The sequence below is a fragment of the Chrysochloris asiatica genome, unplaced genomic scaffold, assembly GCF_000296735.1.
Source record: "Chrysochloris asiatica unplaced genomic scaffold, ChrAsi1.0 scaffold00140, whole genome shotgun sequence".
Classification (NCBI taxonomy): Eukaryota; Metazoa; Chordata; class Mammalia; order Afrosoricida; family Chrysochloridae; genus Chrysochloris; species Chrysochloris asiatica.
The window spans coordinates 5,771,857-5,789,263 of NW_006408658.1; the positions used below are offsets into that span (position 1 = coordinate 5,771,857).

The 17,407-nt window shown below is 39.7% G+C and overlaps 1 protein-coding gene across 1 annotated transcript; it reads right to left on the reverse strand.

The window, feature by feature from the left end:
• Nucleotides 1–2,089: 2,089 nt before the first annotated feature.
• On the reverse strand, nt 2,090–3,034 carry LOC102830759 (olfactory receptor 52B4-like). The gene has a single exon (XM_006870376.1). The coding sequence runs from the start codon at nt 3,032–3,034 to the stop codon at nt 2,090–2,092; it is 945 nt and encodes a 314-aa protein (XP_006870438.1).
• Between the last annotated feature and the right edge of the window lie 14,373 nt (nt 3,035–17,407).

Consider the following 17,407-nt stretch of genomic DNA (forward strand, 5'->3'; position numbering starts at 1 on the left):
GGAGTAGAAAGCCTCATCTTTCTCCCGCGGAGCGGCTGGTAGTTTCAAACCGCTGACCTTAAGGTTCGCAGCCCGATTCGTAACCACTACGCTATTTATATTATTAGTGATGAGAAAAACTAAAATCTTAAAAAACTAAAAGAATGAGCACCATTTTATTCAGGTGCTCAAGAGTACCATCAATAATGACAAGTTGTATAGTTTGTTGTTGTTGTTAAATGCCGTCGAGTAGTTTCCAACTCATAGAGACCCTGTATAGAGTTTCCAAGGAGTAACTGGTGAGTTTGAACTGCCGACCTTGTGGTTCAAACCGACCTTATTGTCCAGTGCTTTAATTCCACAGCACCACATCAGGATAGTATATGAGGGGACTTCAAAACGTTAGTGGAAAAAATGGAATTAAAAGATGATGGAGGAAAAGATCATAATCATCATCATAATAAAAATACCAGGCCTACTGCTCAGACGGTGACTAGTGGCACCCAGAGATATGGCCTTTAGTCACCCTTCAGGTCTGGAAATGAACTCAATTTTCAGCCAAACAATAGACAGGGGGGAAGAGGGAAATAGCATTAGGGAGGTATACGCATCTTAGAATAATCAATCATTTGAGATCAAAAGCGCAGCATTTCCAAAGGACAAACAGAAAGGTTAGGAAAGCAGTAGGATTTGAAACAGGAAAGACAAGAGGAAGTGTAGTAAGTGATGCTACATTGAGGGGATTGAAATCATTGAGATGAAACAAATGTGTGTGAACTGTTGAATGGAAAACTGATCTTAACCTAATTCACAGTAAAAGTTCTTCTTAATTAATTTTTTAAGAAAAAGATAATTGAAATTTTCCGTGAATTTTTTGAAGTCTCCTTGTGTACCCATGTGATAAACATAGCACTTTACCACAGTGATTTTCTTCCCTAAAACACACACTCCCTTTCTAATCATGAAAAACATATTAGATATAACCCAACTGTGAGAACTTTCTGGTCAGTACTTTTCAAAACTGTCAAAATCATCTAAAACAAGAAAAGTCTAATAAATTGCCCTAGCCATGACTAGGAAACATGACAATTAATATATCATGCTATCCTGGAACAGAAAAATTTGGTACAAAGTAAGAAAATCTAAATGAAGTATGAAATTTAGTTAATAATGTTGTTCAATACCGTCAATTTTGTTCTGACTCATGGTGACTCTGTATAGGGTTTACAAGGACTAACTTGTGGGCTTGAACTGCCAACCTTTTGGTTGACAGTCCAGTGCTTATCCTACAGCACCACACTAAGATCCCTTAGTTAATAATAGTGTATCAATATTGACCCATCAATTATACCAAATGTAACATACTGATGTAATATGGACTTCTGGTGTGGCACTGTAGGATCAGCACTGAACTGCAAACCACAAAGTTGGCAGTTCAAACCCACCAGCTGCTCCTTAGAAACCATATACAGGGTCACTATGAGTCAAAATGAACTAGACAGCACTTAATAACAACAACAATAATGTAATATGTTACTAACCGGGGAATTGGGTTTGGTGGTATATGAGAACTCTGTATACTATCTTCCTAATTTTTCAGTAAATCTAAGTATTCTAAAACAAAACAAAATTTTAAAACATGATGAAGATAAAAGAATAGTTAATAAAATTATGCTATTTACATATTATGGAATATTGTATAATTTCCTGCAAAAATTCCATTCTCTTTCCTTTCCATTTTCCATGAACTTTTTGAAGCCCTTCATATTTTTTTCACATTGTTGCCATGTAAAAAGGTTACAAAAACAAATTCTTTTTCCAAACTATACCCAAAATTAAGTTGATTATAGAGCTAGAAATAACTACTAAAGAGCAACCTATTTATTTCTCACATAATGAGTTACAGGAAACTCAATCGTTCACAGGCATTGTTTTCAAATTTATTAGAGAGACAAGTCCCACAACCTCTGGTAAATTGCTCTAAAAATGCAGATTCAATGAACTATTTTCTCCTAGTGACTCCTTTCTTATTCTCCTATTCACTACTACCAAAACACATCTCATCGAGGGCTAAAATTTCTGAGAAGTCAGTCTCTGTCATCCCCTCAAATCATTTCTGCTTTGGAAAAAACATATAAACTACTTGGTCTCGTATCTGCTTAGTCTTGACTCCATAAATAATGGGATTCAGCATAGGTGGAGCTAGCATGCTGACATTGGCCAGTAAGATATGGACATGTAACGGTATGTGGTGTCCAAATCGCTGTGTGAGAACTGAGAAGATTCCAGGCCCATAAAAGAGAATAATGACACAGACATGGGAGCCACATGTGTTGAGAGCTTTGTGACGAGCATCTTGGGAAGGACTGTGGAAGACAGCATGAAGAATCAGAACATAAGAAACAAAAATGAGGACAATATCTAAGATCACTGTGGACATTAAGACAAAAAACCCATACCAGATATTTATGTGGATGTCATCACAAGCATATTTGGCCAAGCCAATGTGTTCACAGAATGTATGTGGAAGAATATTATTTCTACAAAAAGTCAGTCTCTTCAGAAGAAATATGATGGGGAAAATTGTACAGTGTGCTCTCATAAAAACCACCACAAAAATTTTCCCAATAAAGGAGTGAGTGAGAATTGTAGTGTATCTCAGTGGGTAACAGATTGCAATGTAGCGGTCAAATGCCATAATCAGCAAGATGCCTGACTCTGAGATGAAGGAGGAATGCTGAAAGTAAAGTTGAGCAATGCAGCTATTAAGAGAAATTTCCCTATAATTGCACCAGAAAATGGCCAATGCCTTGGGTTCTGTGGTAGTAGCAAAGATAATGTCAACTCCAGCCAACATACAGAGGAAGAGATACATAGGTTCATGGAGGCTACTCTTGGTAAGAATAATAAAGATGAGCAGACCATTCCCAAGGAGAGCGAAGACATAGGAGATGAAGAGGGGGATGGAAATCCACATGTGTAGATCTTCTCGGCCTGGGATACCCAGCAGATAGAAGACCATATGGTTAACACCAGTGTGGTTGAAGCCAGCCATTCCTGAGGCAAGCTAATGCGGACTTTATCTTTCTACTAATAGATACAAAGAAAAATATGGATTACATATAAATATTGGATCGGGGTGTGTGTTTTCTAGTTTAATGTATCAGATTACATATCTGCACTTACCAGTATGTCCTCATAATACCCCACCAAAATGTCAATGTTGTTATTGTTGTGTGCCATTGAGTTGGTTCCAACTCATAGTGATCCTGTATGGGGTTTCCAAGGAGCAGCTGGTGTGTTTGAACTGCTGACATGTGGTTAGCAATCCAGTGCTTATCCTATAGTGCCACACCAGGACTCTCAAATATCAGTGAGAGATAGGAACAGCATGAACAGAGAAAGCAGTGAGAGAAGAGCAGCGCAGGAGAGACAGTGACATTTGAAAGCAATTGAATAAATATTGGCTATTGACTAAGCAGTTGGAATCAAACTAACAGCTTCTCGATAAAGATAGGAATCAAAGTGACTTTCACTGTAGAACCCAAATAGTCTCAAGTATTAGAGATATTATGGTGGTCTCTAAATCGGGATAAGGGTGAAGAACACTTAGACTCTGTATCACCTTTCTTAACCTATCTATCCAAGAACCACTTTCCTAACTCAAAAATCTTTTATTCTGTTACTCTGTAGTGGGATTAACTCAAGACGATTCGGAACACTCTAGGCATAGCTGTGAACAGGGGTACTATGCTACAAGGAGCGACTTAAATGAAGAAGCTGTACAAAAAGAAAGACAACATACTGACCCCAGTGAACTTCTCTCATTTGTGTCTGATAATACTATACATTCCCTTCAGCCAGATTTTAGAGATTCTAATCAAGCATACACATGGAGATGGATTGGCCTAGTGGCAGCATCGATGGACTCAAGCGTGGCAACAGTAGTGAGGTTGGCCCAGGATCAGGCAGTGTTTTGTTCTGATGTGCATAAGGTCGCTATGGGTCAGGACCGACTCTATGGCACCTAACAAAAACATAGACATGGAATTTGCTTTCCTGACAAATCACTCCAACCTAGAATTTACAAAACAATGAATCAAAACAGTGATATTGTCGTTAAGTACTGTCCACCCAGTTCTGACTCATAATGACTCTGTATAGGGTTCTAAGGAGCAGAGCAGCTGCTAGGTTTGAACCTCCGACCTTGCAGTTAACAGTTCAGTAGCGCCACACCAGGATTCCCTCATTTTGGTGGTGCTTATCTTCAAATAAGCAAAAAATAATAAGATTGTTGATGCTATCTTCTTATCTTCTGCTTATTTAAAGACTACTGTTGTTAAGTGCCTTCAGGTCGGTTTTCATTCATAGTGACCCTGTACAGGGTTTCTGAGGCTGTACTTTTTTGCTGGAGCAGAAAGTCTCATCTTCCTCCCTCGCAGCAGCTGATGGGCTTTGCAATCAAGTGTTTATCCTACAGAGCTACCATGCTCCCTATATGAAGATGTTTTTGTTGTTGTTAATTGCTGTCAAGTCAGTTCCCACCCATAGTGACTCTGTATAGTGTTTCTGAGGAGCGGCTGGTGGGTTTGAATTGCCGACCTTGCGGTTCAAACTGACCTTGCCGTCCAACACATTATCCTGCAGTGCCACACCAGGACTCCACCAAAATGAGGGAATAAACCAAACTAGAGAAGCATGGGCTTCAACAAAGGAGCTGAAACAAAGATACAATACAGGAGGAGTTGTAGGTTGTAAGAAGGTGAGGGAATTCCTTGAATAATGGTAAACAGTGTCGGCTGTGAAGAGTCCTAGGGGATCATGAGTCTCACTTGGATCAAGGGGATAGAGGGCACCATCAGGAAGTTCTTAAAGGAAAAAAAGAGAAAAGCTTGTTTTTAAACATAATGTATATTTCTGGTGGAAAGTAAGAATAGGCCATTATTAACTCTAGAGAGGAAAAAACTTGTATGAGAAAAGAAATGTGTTCACTATATACTTCAGTTGTTTAATACACTTACATAATCATTATACTATAAACATAAGCATGCATCTTAAAAATCATGATATAACACTAGTAATAAGATCTGTAAAAGAAAGGTTTATATGTCTGAATGTGTATGATGTGTAGGAAGAAAACTTAATACTTTGAAAAAGGGAACAGCCTTTTTGTTTGGTTGGAGCTATAGAGGAAAGCTGGGGAATTGGGGAATAATCTTTGAAAAACAGCAGCTGGACAAGTTCCCATTTATCCTTAAAGTCCCTGTTGTTGTTGTTAAGTGCCGTCGAGTCATTTCCAACCCATAGCAACCCTGTATAGGGTTTTCAAGGGGTGGATGGTGAGCTTGATCCACCGACCTTATGGTTCAAACGACTTTGCAGTCCAGTGCACTAACCCACAGCGCCACGCCAGGACCATTTTAAAGTCAACTAGCCCATGCTTTTTTCCTAAAGAGGTTTTACTGAAACTGCCCAGACATCCTCCTGCCTTTTGCTGCCAAGCAATCTCCCTCTCCCTCACCACTCAGACTCTGTCAAGTGTAGCAGTACTTTGCCTGCATGATTCATCTCCCTAAGGCACAGTTTTGTGTTTAGCTATTAGAGACCTGATCTCATTGATCAGGAGCTACATTCTTATCTATGAAGCACTTCTAACAAACTCTAACTTCCTTAATGGATTGGGCATGCCATTTCATCAGTGCATACGTACAACATAGCACAGAAGGAAAGGAAATTAGAAGTGTGGGAGGGAAGGAAGACCCAGTGAAAGAGCAAATCAGACGAGGGACCAAAGCAAATCTTACAATGAAGGAAGCAGCCTGAATTCAAATAGCTGTCAGAGAACCTACCGTTTATTTCTGCCCTATCAGCCCAAATTTGGTCATTGGCGTTCTCTACAATCTGTTCACAGCACTCCAAACAAAATGCAGGTATTATCAATCTTCTAAATTAGTTTCATCACCATGGTACTGTGAAGACTGCTAATATTTAGCTCTATTTGCCCTTCTTTGTATAGTCTAATATAGGGCAAAATCAGTCATCAGCTTCAAACTATGTCTTTTGAAGCAGAAATGGAATCAGAGACTGGAGAAACTTTAGGGAGATGAAGATTGAGCTACAAAACTAATTATCTGCGAGAGTTCTCAAAAGGCAGCTTCTAGTCCAGGAGCCCAGTGCCCTTGGGTTTATATTCTACCAAATTGCCCACAATCCCTCTTGGGCCAAGTCATTATAGTTACTTTCCACTGCCTTTTTTTCTTGACAAGTGGTCCTCTGGAATATACCCAGTTCTTTTACCTAAAATGATGTGTGTACTTTCCATACTCAGAGGCTCTTAATTACAGCCTAGAATTCTTTCTTGATTTGATGCTGGCACAAGAATAGGGTAAACCCTGATTGTCACCAGGTGGAATTCCAAGTTCTATCCCTCCGCATTATTGCCAGTCAACAAGAATTTAACTTTCTTTTCTCACCGAAGCTCCTCTGTGGGAATTCTTAGTGGAGATATGACTTCTACTTAGGTGTGTGAACCCTAAGCATACCGGCAGTGGCCTGTTTTCACTATTGTATGCAGAATTTAGACTTCTCCACTTAGAACTGAAGGTGTCTGGGGTCGTTTGTGGAGGCATAGGCAGGAGACTTCAGGAGGAAAAAAGTTAACTGTGCTTGAGTGACCTTTACTTATGGTCCTGATGGGGCTCTGAAGAAAACAAAAGAACCAGTTTGCAGATTTCCTGTTTGGAGCGCCAGTGAAGGATAGACTGAAAGAAGGGAGGGTTACAAAAGTGAAGAGCCTTGTCCATTCCCTAAATGGACCATTGTTTCTCCAGGTCAAGTAAACCCTGCTTCATTCCAATCTATAGTTTTGATTTTGCACTCACTGAGGGGAGCCACAATTCTCTTTTTCAAAGGCGGAAAGTCCTATGTTCTCTCCCCATCCCACACCTCATAGAAACCTGTAAGAGGAAGGCCCTGCTTTCCCTCTTCAAGAAAGTTCATGCTCACACTAAATTGCAGCAGACATGAGAGCACTTATCTAGTCTCATGCTGTTGTTGTTAAGTGTTGTCCAGTCAGTTCTTGACTCATATCGACCCTGTATAGGGTTCCCAAGGAGTGGCTGGTGAATTTGAACTGCCAACCTTGTGGTCCAAATCGACCTTGCCGCCCAGTACTTTATCCCACAGCACCACACCAGGACTCCAGTCCCATGTGGGAGGGAACAACAGTAAGATTCATTTGAAGCTGATCCTTTCATTCCTCTCTTGGAAATATCTGTGGCCTGCTCTCCGTAATCACTCAAGTGTGATGTATTTACTCTCCGTAATGGGGTCTAGCAAAACAGCTGACAATCCACTTTATCTTAAGTTTCAGGATAAAAACGATAACATAAAGTAAAACCAATTGTCCTCTTCACATGAAGAAAGTGTTCAATTTGTTCCTATGTTTCCAATCTAACTCCGAATTCTGTCACTTTTGCCTTAATTTCGCTCTCATTTTCATCTGCTTCTTTCCCTTCCCTCCATTAATTTGTCCTCCAAGCTTGACAAAATCATCTCCCTACTCGCACACTTGGTTCCTCTACCTTTTCACAATCCAAGTACAAAGCTGATCATGTTCTCACCTTGCTCTGATAATCTAGTCTTGTTCTTGAGAAAGACTGTCACTTTCACATTTTTTAATAAATGTCTTATGTTCTATTCACGTGGTTTAAAACCCTCTGATAGTTCTCTACACACCAGCCAGCCAGCGCCTCCATGAACAAGGCATTCATAGCTGCAATTCACTGCACCGAAAACATTCTTCTTTGCCTCATCTCATATCTTTTACTCTTCCATTTACAATTCAACATCATTTTTAACAGAATTCTGTAGCTATATGTCTATTTAGCAATGCATTAGCTTTCCCCCAAAATATGTGCCTCTGTATGATGGACTTATCACAGCTGCCCTTTTGTATGTATTTGACTGTTTAATTTACTGTCTCTTCCAGTATCTGCTAACTTCAAAATGGCTAATGCCCTCTGTTTAGATTCATCTTAGCATTTTTTAGTTTTGTCCAGTTCCTAATATATAATTCATCTTCAGTGATAATATTCTAAATGCTCTCACTTAAGACTTTGAGACTTCTCTCCCAAGACTTATAGCCTTATCAACTGTGTTTCTATTTCTGAGGTCCCTGACCCATGTGTGTGCTGTACATCTTCACTACCTCTGTCCTTCACCAACCACATACATACACAATGTAATGAAATCCCATCATCTACAAAAACAATACTTTCCAAAATTTCCCAGCTTATCTAGATCTCTCCATTTCCACACTCCCATATATTGGGTTGAAATTTGCTTCTTGCAGCCTTTACATCTGTTTCTCCTTGTTTAACTTTGTAGGAAAACGAACAGAACCTGAGGATGTTAGGTTCATCCTAACTATTTGTTGAAGATAAATGATCTTTGCAAGTCATTTAAATCTCTTTTCACATCTGAAAAAAGGGTTTATTTTTTGTGTGTTTTTTACTATGTGCAAACATACATTATCATATATCGTGTTGTGATAATAAGAAAGAATTACCAATGTACAGAAAATGATAGAAATTGTGACTGTACTGTAGATACGTTATTCAGAGCAGACCTTTTTGATAAAGGGTTGATTCAAGCAGAAGAGGGAGCCATGTGGATGTTGTTTGGGTTAAGTGCCATCAATTCAGTTCCAACTCATAGTGACCCTGTATAAGGTTTCCAAGGAGCTGCTGGTGAGTTTGTACCACTGATCTTGTAATTCAGACGAACCTTTCAGTCCAGTGCACTATCCTGCAGCATTATACCAGAAGTCATGCTGATTATTATCTCCCTGTGGCGCTGTAGGTTAATGCACCAGACTGCAAAGCCATATGAACTGCAAGGTCAGCAATTCAAGCTCACCAGCTGCTCCTCAGAAACCCTATACAGGGTCACTATGGGTCGGAACCGACTCGACGGCACTTAACAACAACAATAATCAAACAAGGAGTCCTGGTGTGGTGCTGTGGGTTAATGCGCCAGATGGCAAAGCAGTTTGAACTGCAAGGTCGGCAATTCAAGCTCACCAGCCGCTCCTTGGAAACCCTATACAGGGTCGCTATGGGTCAGAACCAACTTGATGGCACTTAACAACAACAACAACAATAAACCCTGCTTCATGAAATGAAAACACAATATATCAACCCTTTGAAAGCAGTGCTTAGAGGACAATCTACAGCAAGAAATGCATATATCAAAAAGAAGAAAGAACCAGAAACAACATCTTAACCCAGTATTTCTAATAATTAGAAAAAGAACAGCCAAAATAATCCTAAAGTCACCAGAAGAGGAGAGCAAGTAGAAAAACCCTGAGGCATCAGTGGATTTTGTGATTTTTTTAATTTGAGGATGTGATCTGGTGTGGAAAAGAAACAGAATGGATGCTGGGTCCCGAAGGAAGAAAGGGAGTAGTGTGGGGGGAGCAGGACAGAGACCTGAGTCTCTAGAATAGCTGCCTGTATGCCAAACCTCTCCCAGGTACGCTATTTTGGCTTACAGTGGGCCTCAACAAGTCACATCTGAGGCCACTGCTTACTAGGTGCTTAAGATAAATGAGTAGGAAAAGATAGTTTCCCTGGTGATTGCTCCCTTGCTTCTATTTCCTTTCTATGGGACAACTCCCTCAAGAAAACATTTGTCTTCCTGACTCCTCTTCCAAAGTAAATCCTCTGCCAGATAGACTGACTTTTATCTTTGTCATCTCTGGAGAATCAGATATAGACTGAAAGACAAAGTGTCCAGAGAATGTTTAATCAGATAAGACACATCCTGAAGAGTGAAGAGCAGAAGGAGCTACAGAAGTTGCAGAAAAAGGAATGGAATATTCTAGATAACCTGGCAAAGGGTAAGAATTAGCTGATCCAACAGAGCCAGGCCTGCAGAGAACTCATCTCCTATCTGGAGCAGCAGATTCACGAGTCAACAACGGAGTTGCTGCAGGTTAAACTTGGGAAGGAGCCTCCACATCTGACATTCATAAAAAAGGAAACTATCCTTTAGATGCGCCACCTTTCTGTGACCCTGACCTTCATTCTGCTGGGGATACTAAAAGGCTTCCTTTGGTCCTACAGTAGACTTTCCCTACTATCCTGTTTTATGTTCACACACACACACACACTTAAGTTTACCTAATATAAGAGAATGCTGTTGTTGTTAGTAACTATCTAGTCCATTCTGATTCTTAGTGGCCCATGTGGGCAGAGTAGAACTGCTCCACGGAGTTTTGTTTTGTGGTGGGTTTTTTTGTTTTGTTTTGTTTTGTTTTTTCACTTTTAATTGTGAACCGGATGAAAGTTTACATAGCAAATCATTTTCCATTCAACAACTAATACACATTTTGTGTCATGCTATTGCTTGCACAATATGACATCATTTATCCCACTGCTTCCCTGTGTTTCCTATTTCCACTCCTCTTTCTTTCTTATTTCCAGTTCCTGTCGTCTTAGTTTATCTATGGCACATACTGTCCTTTGGACCTCAAATGCTTGCTTATTCTAAGGAGTGCATACCTATCTAATGTTGCTGCTCCCCTTACAGACCTAGCTATTGTTTGCCTGAACATTTAGCTATGGGGTGAGTTCCATTCTGACCCTGAAAGGTGACTGGTTGTTGTTGTTATGGAGTCAGTTCTGACTCATAGCAACCCTGCATAGGGTTTCCAAGGCTATAAATCTTTATGGGAGCAGAAAGCCTCATCTTTCTCCTGCAGAACCACTGGTAGTTTTGAACTAGCTGACCCTGAGGTTAGCAGCCTGATTCATAACCACTACACTACCAGCGCTAAGGGCTGCTAATCTCAAGGTGAGCAGTTGAAACTCACTAGCCTAGAGTCTTGGTGTGGTGCTGTGGCATAAGTACTGGATTGCTAACCACAAGGTCAGCAATTCAAACCCACCAGATGCATGAAGAAAACAAAGACACATTGAAATAATTAGTACACAGAAAACCAAAGCTTTCCTTCCTTACTAGAATACATGACTAAGGGCCATAACTTGGAGGTTCTACCAGCCTCTATCAGACCAATAAGCCTGGTCCTTTTTATGATTTTAAGTTTTGTTAAAAAAATTTCCTCTCATTTTATCCAGAACTTTCTAATGTGATCCTTTTCAAAGTAGTTGGTAGTGGTAGCCATAAGCAGACACCATCTAGTTCTTCTGGTCTCAGGGTCTGCTGAGGTTGAAGTTCAGTCATTAGTTCATTGTACTAATAGTAAATGCTCTAAAAACACACATACAAAAGAACATCTTTAAAAGTCTCAGATAAAAGGTAAATTATATTAAAAGGACTTTCAATATAACTTTCAAGTGAATTCTCAGTAGAAAAGATAAATACAAGAAAACATTTGTTTCTTTTTAATGTTGAAAAATGTTTTAAATGTTTTAATGTTTTAAAATTGAATGAAGTTTTACAGAGCAGATCATTCATTTTAAAGTCTACAAATCATGCATTTTGTTTCATCACAATGACTGCAATCCCCTCCATGTAACATCACATCCCACACCCTGCTTTGATTCTTGTTTTCATTCTATTTCTCTCTCAGCCCTTCTGAATTTTGTCATTAGATTAATGCTGCCCTTGTGATTTCCAATGGTTGGCCATTCTATGGTATGCACACCTCTCTAATGTTGTTCCCCCATATACCTCTCTATTGCTTGGCTAACCATTGAGCCATGAGGGTGAATCCAGTTCCAGACCTGAAGAGCGACCAACGGCCACAAACTCAGGATTCTACCAGTTTCTTTATGACCAGTAAACTTAGTCTTTTATGTGATTTTGATCTTTGTTACACATTTTTTCCCAATGGACTCAGAGCCTTTATCTGGTAGTCAGGCACCATCTAGTTCTTTTGGTCTTAGGACCATGGAGACTGATGTTCACATGGTCCTTTAGTCCATTGGACTAATTTTTTCCCAAGCGTCTTCAGTTTTTATCACACTAGTTTCCTCCACACAATTAGCAACCAATAGCTGCACTTTAGAAGTCTGCTTTTAAGCTTTTAAAATCCCAATCGCTATTCACAAAAAGTAGGATATAGAACACTGTCTTTGTGGACTACGCTATGCCAGTTGCCCACGGTGTCCCCTGAGACTATGGTCTTGACCCCCTTTGCCCAGCAACTCATTTAGAGGGACATTTTTAAAGTGCTGAACAAAACATTGCCAGAATAAAATTCTATACCCATGAAATTATGCCTTCAAAACTGAAGGTAAAAGTAAACATATTATCAGATAAAGCAAAACCTGAGATAATTCATCTCTACCATTCCCACCTAAAGGAAATATTAATCAATGGTGTTTGACAATACCACTTTTTAAAAAAGTCTTTCACTCATTTTTCCTTGAGAAAATCATATTGATTGTATAAGTATTAAGCAATTTAGACCAAAAATATTATAAAAATTACCTGTACCCCATACTTCTTATATTGTAGTTGGTGTTAAGTGTTGTCAAGTCAGTTCTGATGCATAGTGATCCTTATAGGGTTCCAAGGCTTATAAATCTTTGCAGGAGCAGAAAGCCTCATCTTTCTCCCTTAGACCAGCTGGTGGGCCTTGTTCGCAGTCCAGTGTCATTATATAGAGCCACCATACTCCCATAATTCTTACATATTCACTGTGAATATAATTTTAACATGTATTAGTTTAAATGTTATGGTAGATAGGGTTTTTGTTTTGTTTTAATATTTTATTGTGAATTATGTGATAGTTTATATGGGAGAACATTAGCTTTACATTTATCCTATTGTATATGGTTACACTGCCATGGTTACAGTCCCCTCCATGCATCATCAACCAACCAAAGGGTATATCCTGCAAGCCTGCCCCCTGGTCCTCAGCACACAGCCCCTCTCCCTCCCTGAGTCCAGTGTCCCCACCACTCCATCTGTCCACTTCATCCTCTCTGTCTCCATCCTTAGCGTCACTGCCTCTCTAGGTAGTAGGGTCCCGCTCTCCATTCTTTTCAATTAATGGTCTCAGGGACCTCCACTCCTGGGCTGCAAAATCAATCATTCTCCTCCTTTTGTCAAAAAAACATCTACCTCTATATTTCCTACCCTCACAGTCAGTCCTGATGGCAATTATTCACTATTGTACCACAAGAGTCTTATCCCCATTTCCTTTCGCCAGCCCTGTCCCAACAGATTGGAAATAATTCTGTGGTGATTCTACCTTCCCCTGCCCCGTCTGGAACTAGGCTCCCTCTTGAAAGCTTGTAAGCCAGTTACTTCTTGCCTTTATAGACCCCCCGTTTTGGGTATCCAATGTCTAAGTTGTCTACCCCTGTCAACCCTGTGTACCGCGGGGGTCGGAGTGATCCTTGCTGTAAAGATTTGTTCCCTTTTTTGAGCTACTACATCCATTGTTGTTGTTGTTTTTATGTGCCTTGGAGTCAGTTCCGACTCATAGAGACCCTGTACAGGGTTTCCGAGGCTGTAAATCTTTACGGGAGCAGAAACCCTTGTCTTTCTCCCATGAAACAGCTGGTACTTTCAAACTGCTGACCATGAGATTAACAACCCAATTTGTAACCACTACGCTACCAGAGCTCCTTACTACATCCATAAGTATAGGTAAAGTTCATCTAATTGTAGCAAGTTACTCTTCCCCCCCCCCCCTTCTTTCTTCTTCTAGATGAGTTCTGATCATCCAGCCATCAAAGCCAGGTCAAGTGGGCACGATCTGTAAGTGTGGGTGTTCTTGTGCATCTCCCCTCACTTCATATCAGCTGAATGCTTCACTCTCCACTCTAGTCCTCTGTGGCCAGTATTCTCTAAATTTGCCAAATGCAAGGTCAGCAGTTCAAATCTCCCAGCTGCTCCATGGGAAAAGAAGAGGCTTTCTGCTCCCATAAAGATTTACAGTCTTGGAAACACTTTACAGGGTTGCACTGAGCCAGACCCAACTCCACAGCACATAACCACCAGCCGTTCTATTGCCGGATTCAGTTCAGGGTTTCTCAACTCTATAGATAGTTTGGAACAGTTCATTCTATTATGATGTCTATCCTGTGCACTACAGTATGTTTAGCAGCATCCCTGAACTCTACCAACCAGATGCCAATATCACTCCAAGTGTGATGGCCAAAAATTTCTCCAGGCAGTGCCAAATTACTCTTGGGTAGGATAAAAATCAGCCTTGGTTGAGAAGCACTGCTATAGACTCACCAATATGCTAGGAATTTTTAAATGTGTATCTCCATACTTTAATTTATGGAGATATACATAAATTAAAGTTACACCCTCGGAAACCCTGTACAGGGTCACTATGAGTCGGAACCGACTCGATGGCACTTAACAACAACAACAACATACTTTAATTTAAACTTGAACTCTAGATTTACACTGTTAATTTCATACTTAACATGTTTACGTGGACATCTACTAAGTATCTCAAACATGTCCAAAAAGAAAAGCTTATTTTTCTCTTTTTTAACTTTTGTTGTAAAATGACTGAAGGTTTGAAGACAGCATCATCAGTTTTACATTCAACTATAAATCCGGCTCAGTGATTGCAGTCTCTATGCAACAACAATTATCCCACTTCCTTCTTGTAGTTGTTATTTCCATCCCTTCTCAGTTTTGTCCTTAGGTAAATGTTGACCTTTTGATCTTGAATGACTGACCTTTCCAGGGTGAGTATACCTTGCTAGTATTGTTATCTTATCGTCAAACTTCCTCCTCCAGCGGCGCTTTCCCAGTGGCACTTTCCCCATATTATTTTATGACAATTTCATTCTCTCAATTACTCAGTCCCATATTCTTGGAGTTATGTTTAGCTCTGTTTCCTTCATGCTTACATCAGTACCTTAAAAGGAGTCCTGGTTGCACCGTGGTTAAATGAGTCCTGCTGTGGCTCTGTAGACTAATGTGCTGGACTGAAAAGTCGGTTTGAACCTCAACATCGGCAGTTCAAGTTCACCAGTCACTCTTTGGAAACCCTATAGAGGTCGCTATGAGTCAGATCTGACTCGACAGCACTTAATAACAACAACTAACAAAAGAGTCAACAATTTAAACCCACAAGCTGTTCCATGGGAGAAAAATGTGGCAATCTTTCCAAATAGAGTTACAACCTTAAAAACCCTACAGAGCAGTTCTAGTCTGTCTTGTACTGTTGCTATATGTCAGAATTAATTCAACAGCAGTGGGGATTTTGTATTGGAATGCAGTTCAAATAGGTTCCTTATTAACTCTCTTCCTCTCCCCTCCAATGTCTATTAACACAAAGTTTATAATGTTGCTCTAAAAATGTAAATCTAATCTCTTTGTTTTTCTCTTATCTTTGCCAAAGACACACAAGGGTAAACTCCATTGTCCTTACTAAGAGTTCTATGCCTGATATGATCTGTCCTATAATCTCTTCTTCTACTTCCTTCTTTTCACTCTACTCCAACTACACTGGCCTTTCCTATTCCACAAAAAGGACATAAATACTTACTCCTTGAGGTCTCTTGCATGTGTGTTTCCCCTGCTAGATCCTTCTGTGTGCAGATATCTGCATGGCTTGGTGCCTTACCTCCTTTAGGTCTTTGCTCAAATTAAACTTTTTAAAGAAGACCTTCTCTGACCATCTCATTTAAAATATCAATTTCTACAACATCCCACTGTCTATCCCTTTTATGCACTCTATTTTTCTTCAAAATCTTTATTATCATCTAGCATAATAATGATGATAAAGAAGCAAAGCCTTAGCAGAGATTAATATGTTCCATGATTTATTTACTTATTTTGTTTTTATTCCAACTTTTTAAGGTATTGTATAACCTCCATAAAAGTGAAGGTTTTTGCTTCACTTGCTTCAATACAAAGTAAATTTGAAACCATGCCTGGCACACTATCAGCACACAATAAAGATTTGTTGAATATATTGTTGAATTGGTAAACTGATAGATGAGTTAATTAATTATGCAATTGCAGTTGTCAGCTGTAATTTCTAAGGTCTCCTTTCAGCAGTTGCAGGCCTAGTATTCCTTGGAGATTTCCCTGCATCTTGGCATCAATCTTTCCCTGGATCTAGCATCATCACAATGTAGGAAACCCAGGTCAAAAGGAAGCACTCCACTACTAGCTCTTCTTCTTGGTGTTAGTAGGCTCCATCTTTCTCTGCTCACTTCTAAATCCTTTAAAATGACAGACGTTGTGGGAAACGCACTTGGGATACTTCCTTAATTGGATTAGGGTTGACATGGAATTAAGGATATTGCGGTCCATCCTTAGTATGTGTAAATCCTCTTGGCTGGTTTATCACATCAGGTCACATCATGGGAGATTATCACATACATCATTATATAACTGCCAAAACACAGAGAATATGACCCACCTGAAATTTATACATATATAGGGGAGACACAATTCAATTTATGACTCCATCGTTTTGACTGTGCTTTATATCAACTGACATTTAAAATACCTTTCTTGTAAATAATTGTTGTAGTTGTTGTTGCTGTTATTAAGTACCATCGAAGACTCTCTTCTAACTTATAGCAACCCTGTGGAGAAATTCCAAGTAGTAGCTGTTAGGTTTGAACCACCAACCTTGAACTTAGCAGCCCAATGCTTCCTCTACAGAGCCACAGCAGGGCCCCATATACATACATATAAATATAGATTTGTGGAGCTGAGGATTAATGTGCCAGACTGCAAAGCTGTTTGAACTGCAAGGTCGGTGGTTCAAGCTCACCAGTTGCCCCTTGGAAACCCTATACAGAGTCGCTATGGGTCGGAATCAACTTGATGGCACTTAACATCAGTAACAACAACAATCATATGTACACACACACACACACACATTGTTGTTAATCAATTAGGTTCCAACTCACTACAACCCTGTATAGGATTCCCAAGTAGTGACTGGTGAGCTTGAACTGCCAGCCTAGCAATTAGCAGTCCAGTGCTTATTTTACAGTACCACGCCATATGTGTGTGTGTTACATATGTTGGGAACAAAATGGCTGAATAGGATAAGTACTTGACAGCAAACCACAAGGTTGGCAGTTCAAGCCCACCAGCCACTCTTCAGGAGAAAAATGAGGCTTTCTGCTCCTGCACAGATTTCAAGTCTCAGAAATTCTATACAGTGTCACTATGATTCAAAACAGATTCAACAGCATTAATAGCAGCAAATGTATATGTTATATATAAATATATATGCGTATGTTTTGTATGTATGTTTTGTTGTTAAGTGCTGTCATTTGATTCCAACTCATATAGACCCTGTGCAGCATTTCCAAGGAGCGACTGGTGAATTTGAACTGCCAACGTTGTGTTTCAAACTGACCTTGTGGTTGAGTGCTTATTCTATAGTACCACATTAAGACTCATATATATATATACATATATATATATATATATATATATATATATATATATATAT